At 37.0% G+C, this 15,076-nt stretch overlaps 1 protein-coding gene across 1 annotated transcript in view; it reads right to left on the minus strand.

Moving 5' to 3' along the window:
• ADGRV1 (adhesion G protein-coupled receptor V1) overlaps positions 1-15,076 on the minus strand; it is a 391,810-nt gene that overhangs the window by 311,111 nt on the left and 65,623 nt on the right. Inside the window, exons 26-32 of the mRNA XM_075932856.1 lie at positions 11,971-12,051; positions 9,349-9,488; positions 7,794-8,403; positions 6,173-6,388; positions 3,839-4,054; positions 2,645-2,889; positions 293-474 (exon numbers count right to left, since the gene is read on the minus strand). Of these exons, the coding sequence (XP_075788971.1) occupies positions 293-474; positions 2,645-2,889; positions 3,839-4,054; positions 6,173-6,388; positions 7,794-8,403; positions 9,349-9,488; positions 11,971-12,051 (1,690 nt within the window). The remainder of the gene's footprint in view (positions 1-292; positions 475-2,644; positions 2,890-3,838; positions 4,055-6,172; positions 6,389-7,793; positions 8,404-9,348; positions 9,489-11,970; positions 12,052-15,076) is intronic.

Raw genomic sequence — 15,076 nt, forward strand, 5'->3', positions numbered from 1 at the left:
CATACTGAGCCTTGTCCTCTTTTATCCTCCATTTAGACACCTGGTAGCAAAGAATGTTCTTGACCTACATGTTTTTAGAATTAATAAGACAAATTTAAAAAGAAACATATTTGGTTAAAGATAAAAGACCATAAGCATAGGAGTCAAAGATAATTGAGTAGATTACTGTATAATAAGGAAATCAAATCAATATTTGAGAAAGAATATAAGAAAAAGCCCATGGAGTTGAAATCTCAGTAAAAATACAGGAGGACCACAAATACTTTCATTAAAAAATTAACATTAAACATACCTTCTCTTGACAGTTATGTTTGCAAATAAACTTCTTTCCAGTGGCTCCTGAATTTGGTACAAGGCATGATGGAAACAGACTGTCCCATAAGGATTATCATTGGCTGGTATTATAATATTTGCCATGCCATCTAACCCAATAGCACCTCCATTTGAGGCCTGAGTTAACTGTACATGGATAATCTGAAATATATATAAATATATATATATATATATATATATGTAGACTTTAACAACATTATGTTGTGAAATCAAGATAAATCATTTAGGACCAGCTAGATCTGAACTAGTGACTCCCATCAGTGGACAGTAATAATTTGCCCCACTAAGTTCAGTGAGACCACTCAGGCAAGGGACTGCTCATCAATTACATCCAAGTGTTTATGATACAGGCCACTGCATTTCTAAAGTGTTTTGATTTAAAGGGCTTTAGAAGTGGTAGGGGTTAAACAGAGAACTACACACATCAAAAGACTAACACAATATTATTCTGGGTGAGCAATGCATTGCAGAGCTTCAGTTGTCACTGTATCAATTTGAGTCATGTTCCTATACTCCCATCTACACACTAAAGTTTGGGGAATCCCATTTTGGGGATTCTGTCAGCTTCCCTATAGTCATCCAGCATTTCACCACAATAAGTGGAAACAGTAAAAGGTAGAGTTATTACTCAACAGTGTTGAAGCTAACATAGCTAAAACTATAGAAGATGTCTGCCATAATCATATTATCAAGGGAAATAAATAAATATTATCCCTGAAACAGAAGATACCCTGCCTAAAACAGAGTGAAGATTTCCACTCCCTGCTGCTGCTAAGTAGTACAACTGTCAGGGACAAATTTCCTGCCCATAACAAAAATTCATGGTATATGCTGCAGGGAAACTGCCTCCTCACATTGAAATCTAACAGTTTCTAGTATAAAACTAGAATTTGATTGTACTGAAAAGTTTATTTCTAAGTCTTCTGTACAGTAACCATAACTGTCTGTAAAACACGATCCCCACTAGTGGAAATCTCAACTATAACATCTCTTTGGATGTAGTCTGAACATTCATGACTGGTGAAATTTACATACATGTAGAAATTCCATTAATTGATACAGAGGACTTTTGTGCATGCAAAATGTGCATGCATTTGTTGTGTGCAAAAAGTTCCATATGGGCAAAAAGTTCCATCTCTACCCAAAGCCCCAGATCTTATTTATTACCTTTTTTATCATACTCATTGCTGCATTACACATACTATAGGCATTTTTGTAGAGCAAAAGGTTCTCTATTTTAAAAAAGGGAAGATGTTTTGAAAGAGATACTCTGAAAGAGTCTAAACATAGCCAGAGAGTCAAGAGAGAGCTTATGCTATAAAATAAATGATTAAGCGGTAAACCAGACCAGATAGAAAATTCTTTTTGCTTTTGGGGTGATGTTCAAGCCTTTGTTTTAAAAAAATTGAAACACTTATTTTTCAGGCTCATCACTAGAATAGTTAAGAAGAAACTTATAACAAAATAGTGAGTAGTCTTGTGGTATCTTGAAGGCAAACAAATTAAATAAATATAAATATAAATATAAATATAAATATAAATATAAATATAAATATAAATATAAATATAAATATAGTGAGCTTTTGTGGGCAAAACCCACTTCTTCAGATGAGATGAAGATTAAATTTGTTAGTCTCTAAAGAGCCCCAGGACTACTCATTATTTTGAAAGTTACAGACTAACACAGCTACCCCTCTGAGTCTTTCTAACAAAATAGGAAATTCTTTCAAAAGATGTTCCAAACAAACAAACAAACAAACAAAAAAGTAAATTACTCAAAAAACATCTAAATTTGAAAGCACTCTATACTCGATGCAACCTTTATTAATATGTTTGAAATAATTTCTATCCCACCCTCCTAGTACACTATCTCTAGATTGATTAATGATCTATATTCATATTTAACCACTTCATCCATATTTTAACTAGATGTTTAGTTTCATTTCACCTACATATTTCAATATAATTCTAAGATGTTCCGCTAGACAGTGAATAAGGTCCAATGTTTCTCTCACTAGAAAATCAAACCTAAGAAAAATTGTATTGCTTCAGTATTCTGATTTATTCACAGATATGTCTGAAGTTCTATTGAATCTTATAGATGAAAAATACCAACAGTAAGAACCAAAGAATAAATCAATGATAAATTAGTATATCTGAAAACTGTTTTCTTTCCCCAGAATAGTATTTTCAGCTTAATTTTCCTTTGTTTTGAATAAAATCTCTCTCTTTGGAACTCATCACTATATTAAAACAGAACAAACATTTCTGGAAAGTGTCATTCCATATGGAGTCTAGAAGTTCAACTCACCTCTTGGATTTCCGGTTCATCATCAGCCAGGATCTCCAACAGCAACATCTGAAGGCCTTCCCCAGGGGCAAAAGTAACATTACCTGAGACTACATGCAAGTCTCCAGCAGCAAGCTGTCCCTTAATGGTGGCAACCCACTGAATGGTAACATTGCCGAGAGTCCCAGCATTGCGGATTATTGGCAAGTTTACCATCACCGAGTTGAACTCTGGCTCTTCCACAGTGAGTTCATTGACCTGAAACACTGAAGCACATGGTAGAGAGACTTATTTGTTCATCATTAACATTGAGGCTTAAGAAATCAAACAAATTCCTCATTAAAACTGTTTGTTCATTTTGCTGAAGCCATGTTGTACACTTTGCAGAATTAAACTATTTTTAAACTTATTTTGTTTGATATGATATTGGTGTTTGTGACATTGAGGTGCAAAGTCTACCAGCTTTGTCCATCTATGGTTCAGATAAGTGATGGATAAACTCCCACACATGACCAAGAATGTTTCACTGTATGTTTACACAGAACTGGACAAAAGGGACACTCAGCCACTTCTGATCATCCTTCCCAGTGAAAGAACAGAAACAATAAGAAGATAGCACTAATTTAAACATTTATACCCAAAATGTTCCCCCCCACACACACAAAAAATCCATCTTTCTGTCTTTTTCTCTTTTGCAGTTACAAAAATGGAAACAAACAAACAAACAAAGGAAGGAAGGAAGAACACAAGGAAAAGTCAAAATACCAAAAAAAAAAAAAAATGAACTTTTGCCCGTTGTCTTATATCCACCCCAGATTTGCAATGAGGTGTGCTGATAAAAAAAAATATGATTTCTAACATGCTGGAAATTCTGGATATTTCTTTTTGTCCCGACAGAAATAAAATTAGAAACATCAAAGTTCTTCCATAGAATTAAAAGAAATCTGTTAAATCACATTGAAACATTCCCATTTGAATTGAAATGACAAGTTTCATTTTGGCTTGGTTCTACATTAAACAGCATTCATCAAGCTATAATTAGCTTTCGCCCATTCTCTCCTCAGGGCCGGTATCCCTGGCTATATTACATTTCCTACATACACCGTGTTAGCTTAACTAAGAGTAAGACCATAGCACATCCTAGAAGATACAGTACATCTGCGACATGTCTAAACAGATTTGATAAAGAACAGAGAATAAAGACATTCAAATTACCAAAAGATCCAAATGGATCATCAGAGGCCTCAATGATAATGACTGCTTGAGTCAATGCTCCAAGCAAGGCTCCTCCTGTTGTCTGATTCAGCAGCTGCACATGAAAGGTTTCTTCAACCTCAGGATTGATATCATTAATGATATAAATTGGCACAGCTTTACTGGTTTCCCCTTCCAGTAAGACAACGTCTGATGAGGCTACACTGTAGTCTTCACCTGTGCATAGAAACACTAAGTTGTTACCTCAGGAAACATTTTAAATACACCTCCTAAATGTTGTTATTCCTATCTTGGTTGCATGCAGCAACTAATAAAACTCCTTTTTCTCCAGAACCATCAGTGCAGTACTTTTGCTTTTCTAGTGCCTCATGGAGACTGTAGTTTGGACAGTAGGGATAAATGATTGAGGCTCAGCTTTGGCAAGATGCAGATTACACTAGCAAATGGGGGAAGAATTCGGAGACAGTAGCTGGTGTTGTCCAATCCCCCACTGTTGCATGGGATATGCCCACTGTATCAAAGTAGTTTCTAGTTTGCAGTTGTGTTTGTATTGCCAACTTCTCTTGGAGTCCCAAGAGGCACTGGTGACCAGAATCACTTTTTCCCAAAAAAATTAGCTAACAGATTGCAACCATTTGCTCACTGTGAAAACACCATTCAAGCTGGCTACGTCTACACTGGCCCCTTTTCCGGAAGGGGCATGTAAATTTCACTAGTCGTCGTAGGGAAATCCGCGGGGGATTTAAATATCCCCCGCGGCATTTAAATAAAAATGTCCGCCGCTTTTTTCCGGCTTTTAAAAAAGCCGGAAAAGAGCGTCTAGACTGGCCCCGATCCTCCGGAAAAAGCGCCCTTTTCCGGAGGGTCTTATTCCTACTTCGAAGTTAGAGTCCTAGCCTTCACCACAAAAGGGTTCAAAAAAGAGCTAGATAGATTTATGGAGGTTAGGACCATCAATAGCTATTAGTCAGGATGGGTAGGAATGGTGTCCCTAGCCTCTGTTTCTCTGGGGGTGGGTGACAGGGGAGGGATCACGTGAGGATTACCTGTTGTGTTCCCTCCCTCTGGGGCATCTGGTATTGGCCACTGTCAGCAGACAAGATACCATTAGTCTGACCTGGTATGGCCATTCTTATGATCGTAATATTAGAGGGATAAATACCAGGGAGGGAGAGGAATTATTTAAGTTTAATACCAATGTGGACACAAGAACAAATGGTTATAAGCTGGCTAGTAGGAAGTTTAGACTCGAGATTAGACGAAGGTTTCTAACCATTAGAGGAGTAAAGTTCTGGAACGGCCTTCCAAGGGAAGTAGTGGGGGCAAAAGATCTATCTGGTTTCAAGATTAAACTAGATGGGTTTATGAAGGGGATGGTTTGATGAGATAACAGGATCTTGGTATCTAGTTGACCATTCATTATCAGTGGGAAATAGGTCAATGGAGGGATGATAGGAGTTACTATAGAGAACTTTCTGGGTGTCTGGCTGATGAGTCTTGCCCACATGCTCAGGGTTTAGCTGATTGCCATATTTGGGGTCGGGAAGGAATTTTCCTCCAGGGTAGATTGGCAGAGGCCCTGGAGGTTTTTCACCTTCCTCTGTAGCATGGGGTACAGATCACACCTAGAGGATCTCTGCATCTTGGGGTCTTCAAAGTATTTGAAGGCTTCAATATCTGAGATATAGGTGAGAGGATTATTCTAGGAGGGGTGGGTGAGATTTTGTGGCCTGCACTGTGCAGGGGGTCAGACTAGATGATCATAATGGTCCCTTCTGACCTTGGAGTCTATGAGTCTATGAGTCTATAATATTAAAGATTACTACAGCAGAAAAAGTAAAGAGAACATGCTTTTCTAAGGCTTTACATTGCTTGTCTTGTTCCCTTTGCTTAATAGGATTATTCATATGCATAAATGTTTGCAGGATTAAGATCCAAGTTAAACAGCTTCCATTATCTCTTTGGATTTTTCAGACATCTGGAGAGATGTACAACAGGAAAATGTGGATCTATAAAAGCCCAAAATTGGCAAGCAGATATTAATCCTGAAATTGCTTTTAACTCACTAAATTGGCTCAACCTTAAAATGACTATACCCCTTTCATAAAACAGACGTGTATTACTGACATTCATATAAATGATATATCCCTTAATAGTTTCTTTAATAATGGCTAACAACTAAAATATTTATTTCTGCTGGAATACAGCAAATGGCCCACATTGTTTACTTTAGTAGCAAATGAGTATAGTAAACTTCTCATTACTACTGCTGGATTTTCCTTGCTAGAGTGTATTTGATTGCAAACTTGACACAGTATAATAATCTTTTCTTACCAGGTATTGCAGTTATTGGCACAGCTTTAAACTTCACAGAAACATCTGAAAATATTCCCCCAGTTCTGGTCACATTGATGATTGGTCCAAAGTAGTTTTCAGCAACTCGCACAGATGGAGCAGAGAGCTGAAGTGTTCCAAAAGCATCATCATTAGCACTGATAATTATATGAGCTATTGTATTACCCTTGGGTCCAAGGCGAGGAGAATTCACAACTGAAATACAACAGAAACTTGGTGAGAGATAGTCTGGGATCCTTGTCTTGTAAATACCAAAGTTCTCAGTGACTTAATTGGGTTTCATGGAATCTAAATCAGTTACCACCAGTCTTCAACAACACGGCTGCGTCTATACTGACAAGTTTTTCCACAAAAGCAGATGTTTTTGTGGAAAAACTTGCCAGCTGTCTACACTGGCTGCTTGAATTTCCACAAGAACACTGACGATCTCATGTAAGATTGTCAGTGTTCTTGAGGAAATACTATGCTGCTCCCGTTCAGGCAAAAGCCCTCTTGTGCAAATGCTTTTGCACAAGAGGGCCAGTGTAGACAATGCAGTATTGTTTTGCGCAAAAAAGCCCTGATCGCGAAAATGGCGATCCGGACTTTCTTGCGCAAAAGCGCGTCCAGTTTGGCACAGATGCTTTTCCGCCAAAAGTGCTTTTGCGGAAAAGCGTCCGTGCCAATCTAGACGCTCTTTTCCGCAAATGCTTTTAACGGAAAAACTTTTCCGTTAAAAGCATTTGCGGAAAATCATGTCAGTCTAGATGTAGCCCACAGGTTTAGAGAAAGTTTCATAGCTGGACAGAGTATACACTTCACAGCCTCACCAATAGAAATCTTGTTCACTGAAATTGTTCACTGAAATTACAAATAACATTTCTGAACCTCAGAGTATGGTATCTTACTGCATGAGTTTTCTATCACAGCTTCAGAAGTGGTATACATGAAAAAAGGTGAGACTGTGCCAAATCATTAGTTATTAATTCATTTCTCTATAGGGTCTGTAGAAATCACACTACAGTCTCAATTAGAGTATTATTTCTTCAGTTCCTATGGTGAAATATACATGACAGTTCACTCTTTCCACTAAGATATATTTGAAGCATCCCTGATTATCAAGAATGAGTAGGAGAGTTAATTAGACAATCTATGAAACTCTGAGATGCAAATGAGTCTATAGTCCCCCAAATATCACTCAATAGCTGACTAGCATGCATTTTCTGTATAAAAAAACATGCTAAAGTTCATGAAGTAGCAAAGTATAAAGTTAACATGCAATAAAATCTCTAATCAGTCATTTCACTATGCTATGCATCTCAAAAATAATGAGACTGATTTAACAGAACCTTGTGCTCACGGCAAACCTTGCAGTTTTCATGGCTAGAGAGGCCATGTGTTAAAATATGTGTTAAAATAACACAAAAGAGACAAGAAATACAATCGTATTATTTTCAGAGATATACTGACAAAGGAAAATACACTGACAGAACACCAAACACAGCACATAGAGGTCTTTAATGCATTTTGGGATAGTAAATACACTACAATTTGATCAGTTACATTTTACTGATGTTACCAAGCCTCTAAAATGCATACAATTATTGAGTAAACCACTTACTTGGCCTATTCTGCACTCTTTCCACCAAAGTAATGTTGAATAGCTCCACAAACACAGATTCTGATTTCTCTGGATCCTTATCATCTAAAATAGGAAGAGTTATGCTAGCCTCGCTTTTATTGGCTTTGAAGATCACAAATCCAGAAATGGGTATATAGTCTCTTTCCTGTGTGGCTCTGGCAATATTTGATTTCAGATAAGGTGACTTTTCATCATCACCCACAGTTCTGTATGTTACCATGACTGTACCCATGAGACCATTTAATCGTTCTATTGTTAGGGTGATGTTTTTGGTTTCTTCCTCAACTTCGATTGGTCTGTTTTTCTCCGAAAAGACAAAAAGTCCATGTGGATCATCATTAGCTAGCACAGTTAATGTAGCATTAGAATGACTTCCAAGACGACCACTGGAAACATTGATGATCAAAACAGAAAACATTTTATCGAGTTCAGGATACTCATCAGGTGAAACTTGCAAGGTTATATTTACACTTCTTTGCCCAACATCAAAAGTTACATTGCCACAGGTAGAAATCAGATCTTCGGTATGATCACAGACTATGATCCAATGCAAAGTGACACAGGACAAGGCCCCCTGACTTCTGACAACCTAAAGTGCAAAATATGAAAATGTAAATACTTTTTTGTAGTATAAAAGTAGAAAAAAGCAAAATCCCATACTCGGTCTATTGAAAGAGTTGCAAAACTGGGACATGATGGGTTAAATATGAACACCTAATGGAAATCTATAACCATTACTGCCTCAGCTAGGCTGCATTTCCCATCTTCTCTATTTCTCACCCCCCTTTTAAAATTTACATAAGAAAATAATGTAGTCCATCAACAATTTTGTTTCTTTAATATGCGAATAGTATAATAGAACCTCAGAGCTAAAAACACCAGTGTTACCATCCGACTGGAAAACGCACTTCATTTGGAATCAGGATTATACAATCAGGCAGCAAGCAGCAGAGAAAGACACACACACAAGCAAATACAGTACAGTATTGTATTAAACATAAACTACACAAAAATAAAGGGAAAGTTTAAAAAATTACAAAGTCAGAAAACTGTTTCTGTGCTTATTTCATTTAAATTAGGGTGGTTAAAAGCAAAATTTTTCTTCTGCATAGTAAAGTTTCAAAGCTGTACTAAGTCCAAGTTCAATGGTAAACTTTTCAAAGAACAATCAAAGTTTTGTTCAGAATTATGAACATTTCAGTATTATGAACAACCTGCATTTCTGAGGTGTTCATAAGTCTGAGGCTTAACAAACTTTCAGATAGCAGATGAAATTTTATTTTTAAAATATCTGTTAACTGATATATTATTACATTATACTTGGATTATTATAGACATTATACTTGCTGGATTATAAATTTGACTTCATAAATTAGAGACAGTTTATTAACTAAGTTTTGTGAAAAGGACATACAGTTTGTTCAAGTTAGAATCACATGTCCACAACTCTGTGATAAAGGATCACTGAAACCTTAGTGAAGGAAATAATAGAAGAGGATTGTGTAGCAACAGATGAAAAGCAAAGTATAGTGACCTGAAGCACAATTACACTGTCTCCATCTTCAGGTTCCGTCCCATTGACCGAGAGTGACTCAGCGCTGAACTCAAACACACCATGAGCATCATCAGAGGCATCTATGGTCACTATGATGTGGGATGCTATTCCCAGGTTGGCTATAAGTACAAATTCCAAAAAAGCTGACTTAGTTTTTCCACTATCTTTAGTTACACAAAATCAAAAGCTAAAAGAACAACAAATAAAATATTTTCTGCATGAATGCTTCGCTAAACTCTGTAGTGAAGCAGTTTTTGCTCACAGTTTTTGCCCAGTTTTATAACTACTCCTTTAACAAATCAAGATTAGTGGTCATGGTTTTATTTTTCTACTACATTATAAAGGCAAAGAATGGATTTGTCAGTCAATTAGGAGATTTAGACACAAAACCCAGTAAAATTAACCGAGTAGTATTTAAATCATCTAGTTATCTTTGAAATTTTTATATAAAGTTTGTGTGCACGCATACTCATAAAAATTTTCTTGCTATTTCTTGGATGACAAATTTTACAAAGAAACTATTCTGGATCTAAAATTAAGGATACTATCAGGACCCAGTTACAAAACTGTGTGTATAAAATCAAACAACTAACTTGTCCCATAAAGTAGCCGTGTTAGTCTGCATTGGATAATGGATCTTATGAAGTGGTGTTTAACTACAAAAGCCTATGCCCAAATAAAGTGGCTAGCCTTTAAAAGTGACACAGGATTCCACATTGTTTTTACAGCTAACTTGCACACAGTTATGGCCATTGTGCACAGAACTCATATCTAAACAAGCAAATGGCCATTTTCACATCTAACTGGCCATATGTGTGCACTAATGATCTCCTGTGAATGGCTACTTATGACAGCTGCATGTGCAAGTTGAACATGCAATTAATACACAAAATGATGTTTGAATACTGAAAAAATCATTCCCTTATTGGCTTGAATAGGAACGTTCAAAAAGTGATGTTAAAAACACACATTAATATGGAATTATCATCTTCAATTTCAATATTGCAGTGCTGGCCACCCATTGTGCTGGATGCTTCAGTTGACAAGAAAGAACACACACATCCTGAGGTACAAAGTGACAAAAAAGTACTCAGAAAATGTAATGTAACTGAGAACCAAAGTCCCAGAGTTCTGAAGCATAGTTAATGATAAGAGCGTACAAGAACAGTTAGGGGAAGATGTTATCACAGAGGGATTTGGGAGACAAGGGGGGGTAAGAATGAGAACTGTGATACTGTACAAAGCCAGTACTTATAGCATCTGAGAAACTCTTTCATAAGCATGGAAAGTAAAAATTCTAAGTGCAACAGATATTTATTGAGTGTATACATATATAAACACACACTCATGCGCTTCTTTAAATATATATGTAGTGGGGAGGGGTGGAATGAAAACCAGAAATGAATAATGTGGTTTTCACTTTTGTTCTGAATAAGTTGAGTATAGTTTGGGTGCTTCTTTAAACTTCTTGGCTATGTCTACACTGGCATGAATTTCCGAAAATGCTTTTAACGGAAACGTTTTCCGTTAAAAGCATTTTCGGAAAAGCGTGTCTAGATTGGCAGGATGCTTTTCCACAAAAGCACTTTTTGCGGAAAAGCGTCCGTGGCTAATCTAGACGCGGTTTTCTGCAAAAAAGCCCCGATCGCCTTTTTCACGATCGGGGCTTTTTTGCGGAAAACAGTACTATGCTGTTTACACTGGCCCTTTTGCGCAAAAGTCTTTCGGAAAAAGACTTTTGCCCGAACGGGAGCAGCATAGTTTTTTCCGGAAAAGCACTGATGATTTTACATGAGATCGTCAGTGCTTTTCCGGAAATTCAAGCGGCCAGTGTAGACAGCTGGCAAGTTTTTCCAGAAAAGCAGATGATTTTCCGGAAAAACTTGCCATTCTAGACACAGCCCTTGGGTCTGCATAACAGGATGGGAAAGGTCACACAAACAAGTGGTCTCCCAAAATTTTTAGCTATTTCAACTTCTAGACTGGCTGGAAATTCTACAAGAATACACTCTATTTGCCTATTGTCTTTCTACGCTTCTGCTTCTGGTGTGAACAAGGCAACACAGACATACTTATACATTAAAAAATAATGGGAGGAAAGCAATCAAAACTTTCCCCATCTTCAAACAAACCAAAAAAATATATTTTTAGGTCTGGTTTCATTTTATGATTTAAATTAATCCTTTTTTGCAATGTCTGAACATAATTCATGTGAGGCATGAGTCAAAATATCAGATCGGGATAACTTTTTAATTACCTGCATTTTAACGAATTTTTCGTATATTTTGCTTGTAGAGCAAATGCAGCAATATACCTAAATCAATTTCCGAAACAACATTTATAAAGGAACAAAACAAAGGGCTTAAAAAGGGATTTGGATGCAACCTTAACTGTTCAGAAACTACTACTTTCTACAGAATAATGGCATTGGCTGTCTTAGAACTATTCTGCTTATGCTGAAATGCAGAAGGAGGGAGACAGAGATAATTCAGTTATAACCAATCCAAGTAAGTGAGTTATACTAGGAATAAGAAATCACAGAACTAGGATGAGAAATTTCAGTAATCAATTACTAGGCAAAGGATAGATTATAATACTTACCATATTGATGGATAGCAGGAAGGAAGAATTCCAAGTCCCCGTCACCACTACCACTGCCATCATTTCTAAAGAGTTCAGCAACTTCAAGAGGGCACACAGAGACACACAATACACATATATACATTTATAACACAGAGAAGACAGTTCTCTGATCAAAGCCAGAAATAGCACACAGAGACATTAATTTTATTTATTTAAAATTATCATACTGAAGATAACAATGAGAAAATCAATTTTGAAAATTAGCCATGAGGGATCTGACGATTGATAATAAGAGCTACAGTGGTGCCCAGTATTTTAGTTGTCATAGCATGAAAGAAGTCTGTAAGACAAACAAAAAGGAGATCTACAAACTGTAGTGTAGGTTTGTAAAAGGGAGCTAAGAAGAAGAATTAAAACTGAATACAATTAATGAGGACATGACTGAGTTTCCTCAGAGAATATGTTCATGTTTGTTCTGCTGTTAAAGGGAAAAAACAGAAATTCTAAGGGAAAATCTACAGATTTTCCTCAGAAAGTTAAGGAAATGTCCAGGATGTTCTTCAGAATTTATAGAGTTTCTTTGGATAGAGGCAACTTTGACCGTATGCACTCAGAGATATTAGAGGAGCAACAAAGAAGTTTGTATAGGTTGAACATCCCTGGACCAGCACACTCGGAATCTGACTGATTCCAGATGAGTAATTTGACAGACCGGGGGAGAAGGGATCGTTTCTGGTCCCCCTGCCACTGCTATCCCAGTGGGCTCTCTCCTCTCGCTGGCCTTGCTGCCCTACTGGGCAGCCCAGTTACCTCCTCTGTGCACTGGGCTCCTGCTGTCAAACCCATCTCCTACTACTACTACGCCAGACAGCCCACTGCCTCTGTTCACCGAGCTCCCACTGCCATGCCAGGCAGCCCTACCGCCTGTGAGTGCACCAGGCTCTTGCTGCAGCACCCGGCAGCCCCGCTACCTTCACGCACCAGGCTCTCAGTGCCGCACTGTGCAGCCCCACTGCCTCCGTGTGCCAGGTTCCCATTGCAAAGCCTGGCTTCTGCTCCTGCTCCGGACAGCCCAGCAGCCTCTGGGCTCCTGCAACCCTGCTAGGAAACCCCACTGCTCTGCATGGGACTCCCACTGCCCTGCCAGGAAGCCCTACTGCCCTAACCAGTTTGCAGGGCTCCCTGGCACTAGCCCTCCACCGGGACTCTCTGGTCCTGGAACATTGATGGTGATTGGACCCCGGATGTTACTGGACCAGAGAATTTCAACCTCTACTAGAAGGTGTTGCTCTATTGGAGCTTTAAACTAAGGTTAGCAGAAAATCATTTGTCAATCAGAGCATAATGGCATCTGAACTACAACTCCCAAAGCACTGAGCATCATTTCAACCACATTTTTTTTGTTTTTGATTAGGGCTGTAAAGCACTTACAAAAATCAATCATAATTAATAGCACTGTTAAGTAGTAACAGAATATCATTTATTTAAATATATTTTACTTTCTACATTTTGGAATATATTGTTTTTAATTACAACACAGAATATAAAATGTAGAGTGCTCACTTTATATTTGATAACAAAAACTTGCATTGTAAAAAACAAAAGTAGTGTTTTTAATTCACCTCATACCAGTACTGCAGTACTATCTGTTTATCATGAAAGCAGAATTTACAAATGTAGAATTATATACAAAAAATAATTGCACTAAAAAAATAAAACAATGTAAAACTTTAGAGCTTATAAATCTACTTATTCAGGCAATCACTCAGACAAACAAGTATGGTTGCAATTTGCAGGAGATAATGCTCTTGTAAAACTTCTGAAAGCACCAGAAAGTTTTTGGATGGCATTTCAGATTATTAACCTTTAGGTTGAGTGCTATAGCTTTTTTTAGAAATCTCACATTGGTAGCATTTTTGCACTCTCTCAAATCTGTTGTGAAAGTGTTCTTAAAACAAACATGCACTAGACTAGACCATCATCCAAGACTATTATAAACATTAAATATATGGCAGAATGCAGTCAAAACAGAAGATATACAATTCTCCCCCAAATCACAAATTTAATTAATACATCGTTTTTTAATGAGCATCATCAGCATGTGGAAGTAACTTCTCTGGAATAAAGGCCAAAGTATGAAGAGGCATATGAATGTTTAGCATATCTGGTATATAAATACCTAGCATCAGCAGCTAAAGAAGTGCCATGCAAAACACCTGGTCTTATTTTCAGGTGACACTGTAAATAAGAATAGGGCAGCAGCATCTTCCATAAATGTAAACAAATGTGTTTGTCTTAGTGACTGGCTGAAAGGAAGTAGGATTGAGTAAACTTACAGGATGTAAAGTTTTACATTGTTTTCTTTAGGAGTTGAATTATGTAAAAAAACCTACATCTGTAATTTGCATTTTCACAATAAGGAGATTGTACTACAGTATTTACTTGCATAAGGTGAACTGAAAAGTATTATTTATTTTGTTCTTTATTTGTAATAAAAAGAATACAGGGAGCACTGTATACTTTGAATTCTGTGTTGTAATTTCAATCAATATAATTGAAATGATAGAAAAACACACAAAATATTTAATACATTTCACTTCGCAATCACAATTGTTTTAGTTAATCATATAAGTTAACTGTGATTAGTCAACAGCCCTGGTTTTGACTGAACGTTTCATAATTTTGCATTTTTGTGTTAGAAATGGAGGTCTGCGGGTGCTCTGGGTGCATCAGGTGGAGACATACAGGAACTTGGAATTCATTTGAGTAATTCCCTCCTACTACAAGTTTCCCTGAGCTTCTCACAGATCCTTCAGTATATCGAACAACTGTCCATCAAGTAGCTAGACCAGCAGAGCCCCTTAATCCAACCACATAGCCTTTACTACTATAAACAATTTGAATAAACTCTGGGCCAAATTAATCACATGTAATTTCCCTAACTTCAAGTAAGTGATGGAAGGAATTAATTTGTCTCTGTTTGGTTAACGTTATTTTAAATATATTTTTAAACTGCTGAACTGAGATGGATTAATTTTCAGGCACCTATTAATATTTTTGTACTGTTCTAATTCCTATTATCAAGAAAAATATTGTATTGAAAGAAAATAAATGGCAGTTATTT

The sequence above is a fragment of the Pelodiscus sinensis genome, chromosome 6 (assembly GCF_049634645.1).
Source record: "Pelodiscus sinensis isolate JC-2024 chromosome 6, ASM4963464v1, whole genome shotgun sequence".
NCBI lineage: Eukaryota > Metazoa > Chordata > Testudines > Trionychidae > Pelodiscus > Pelodiscus sinensis.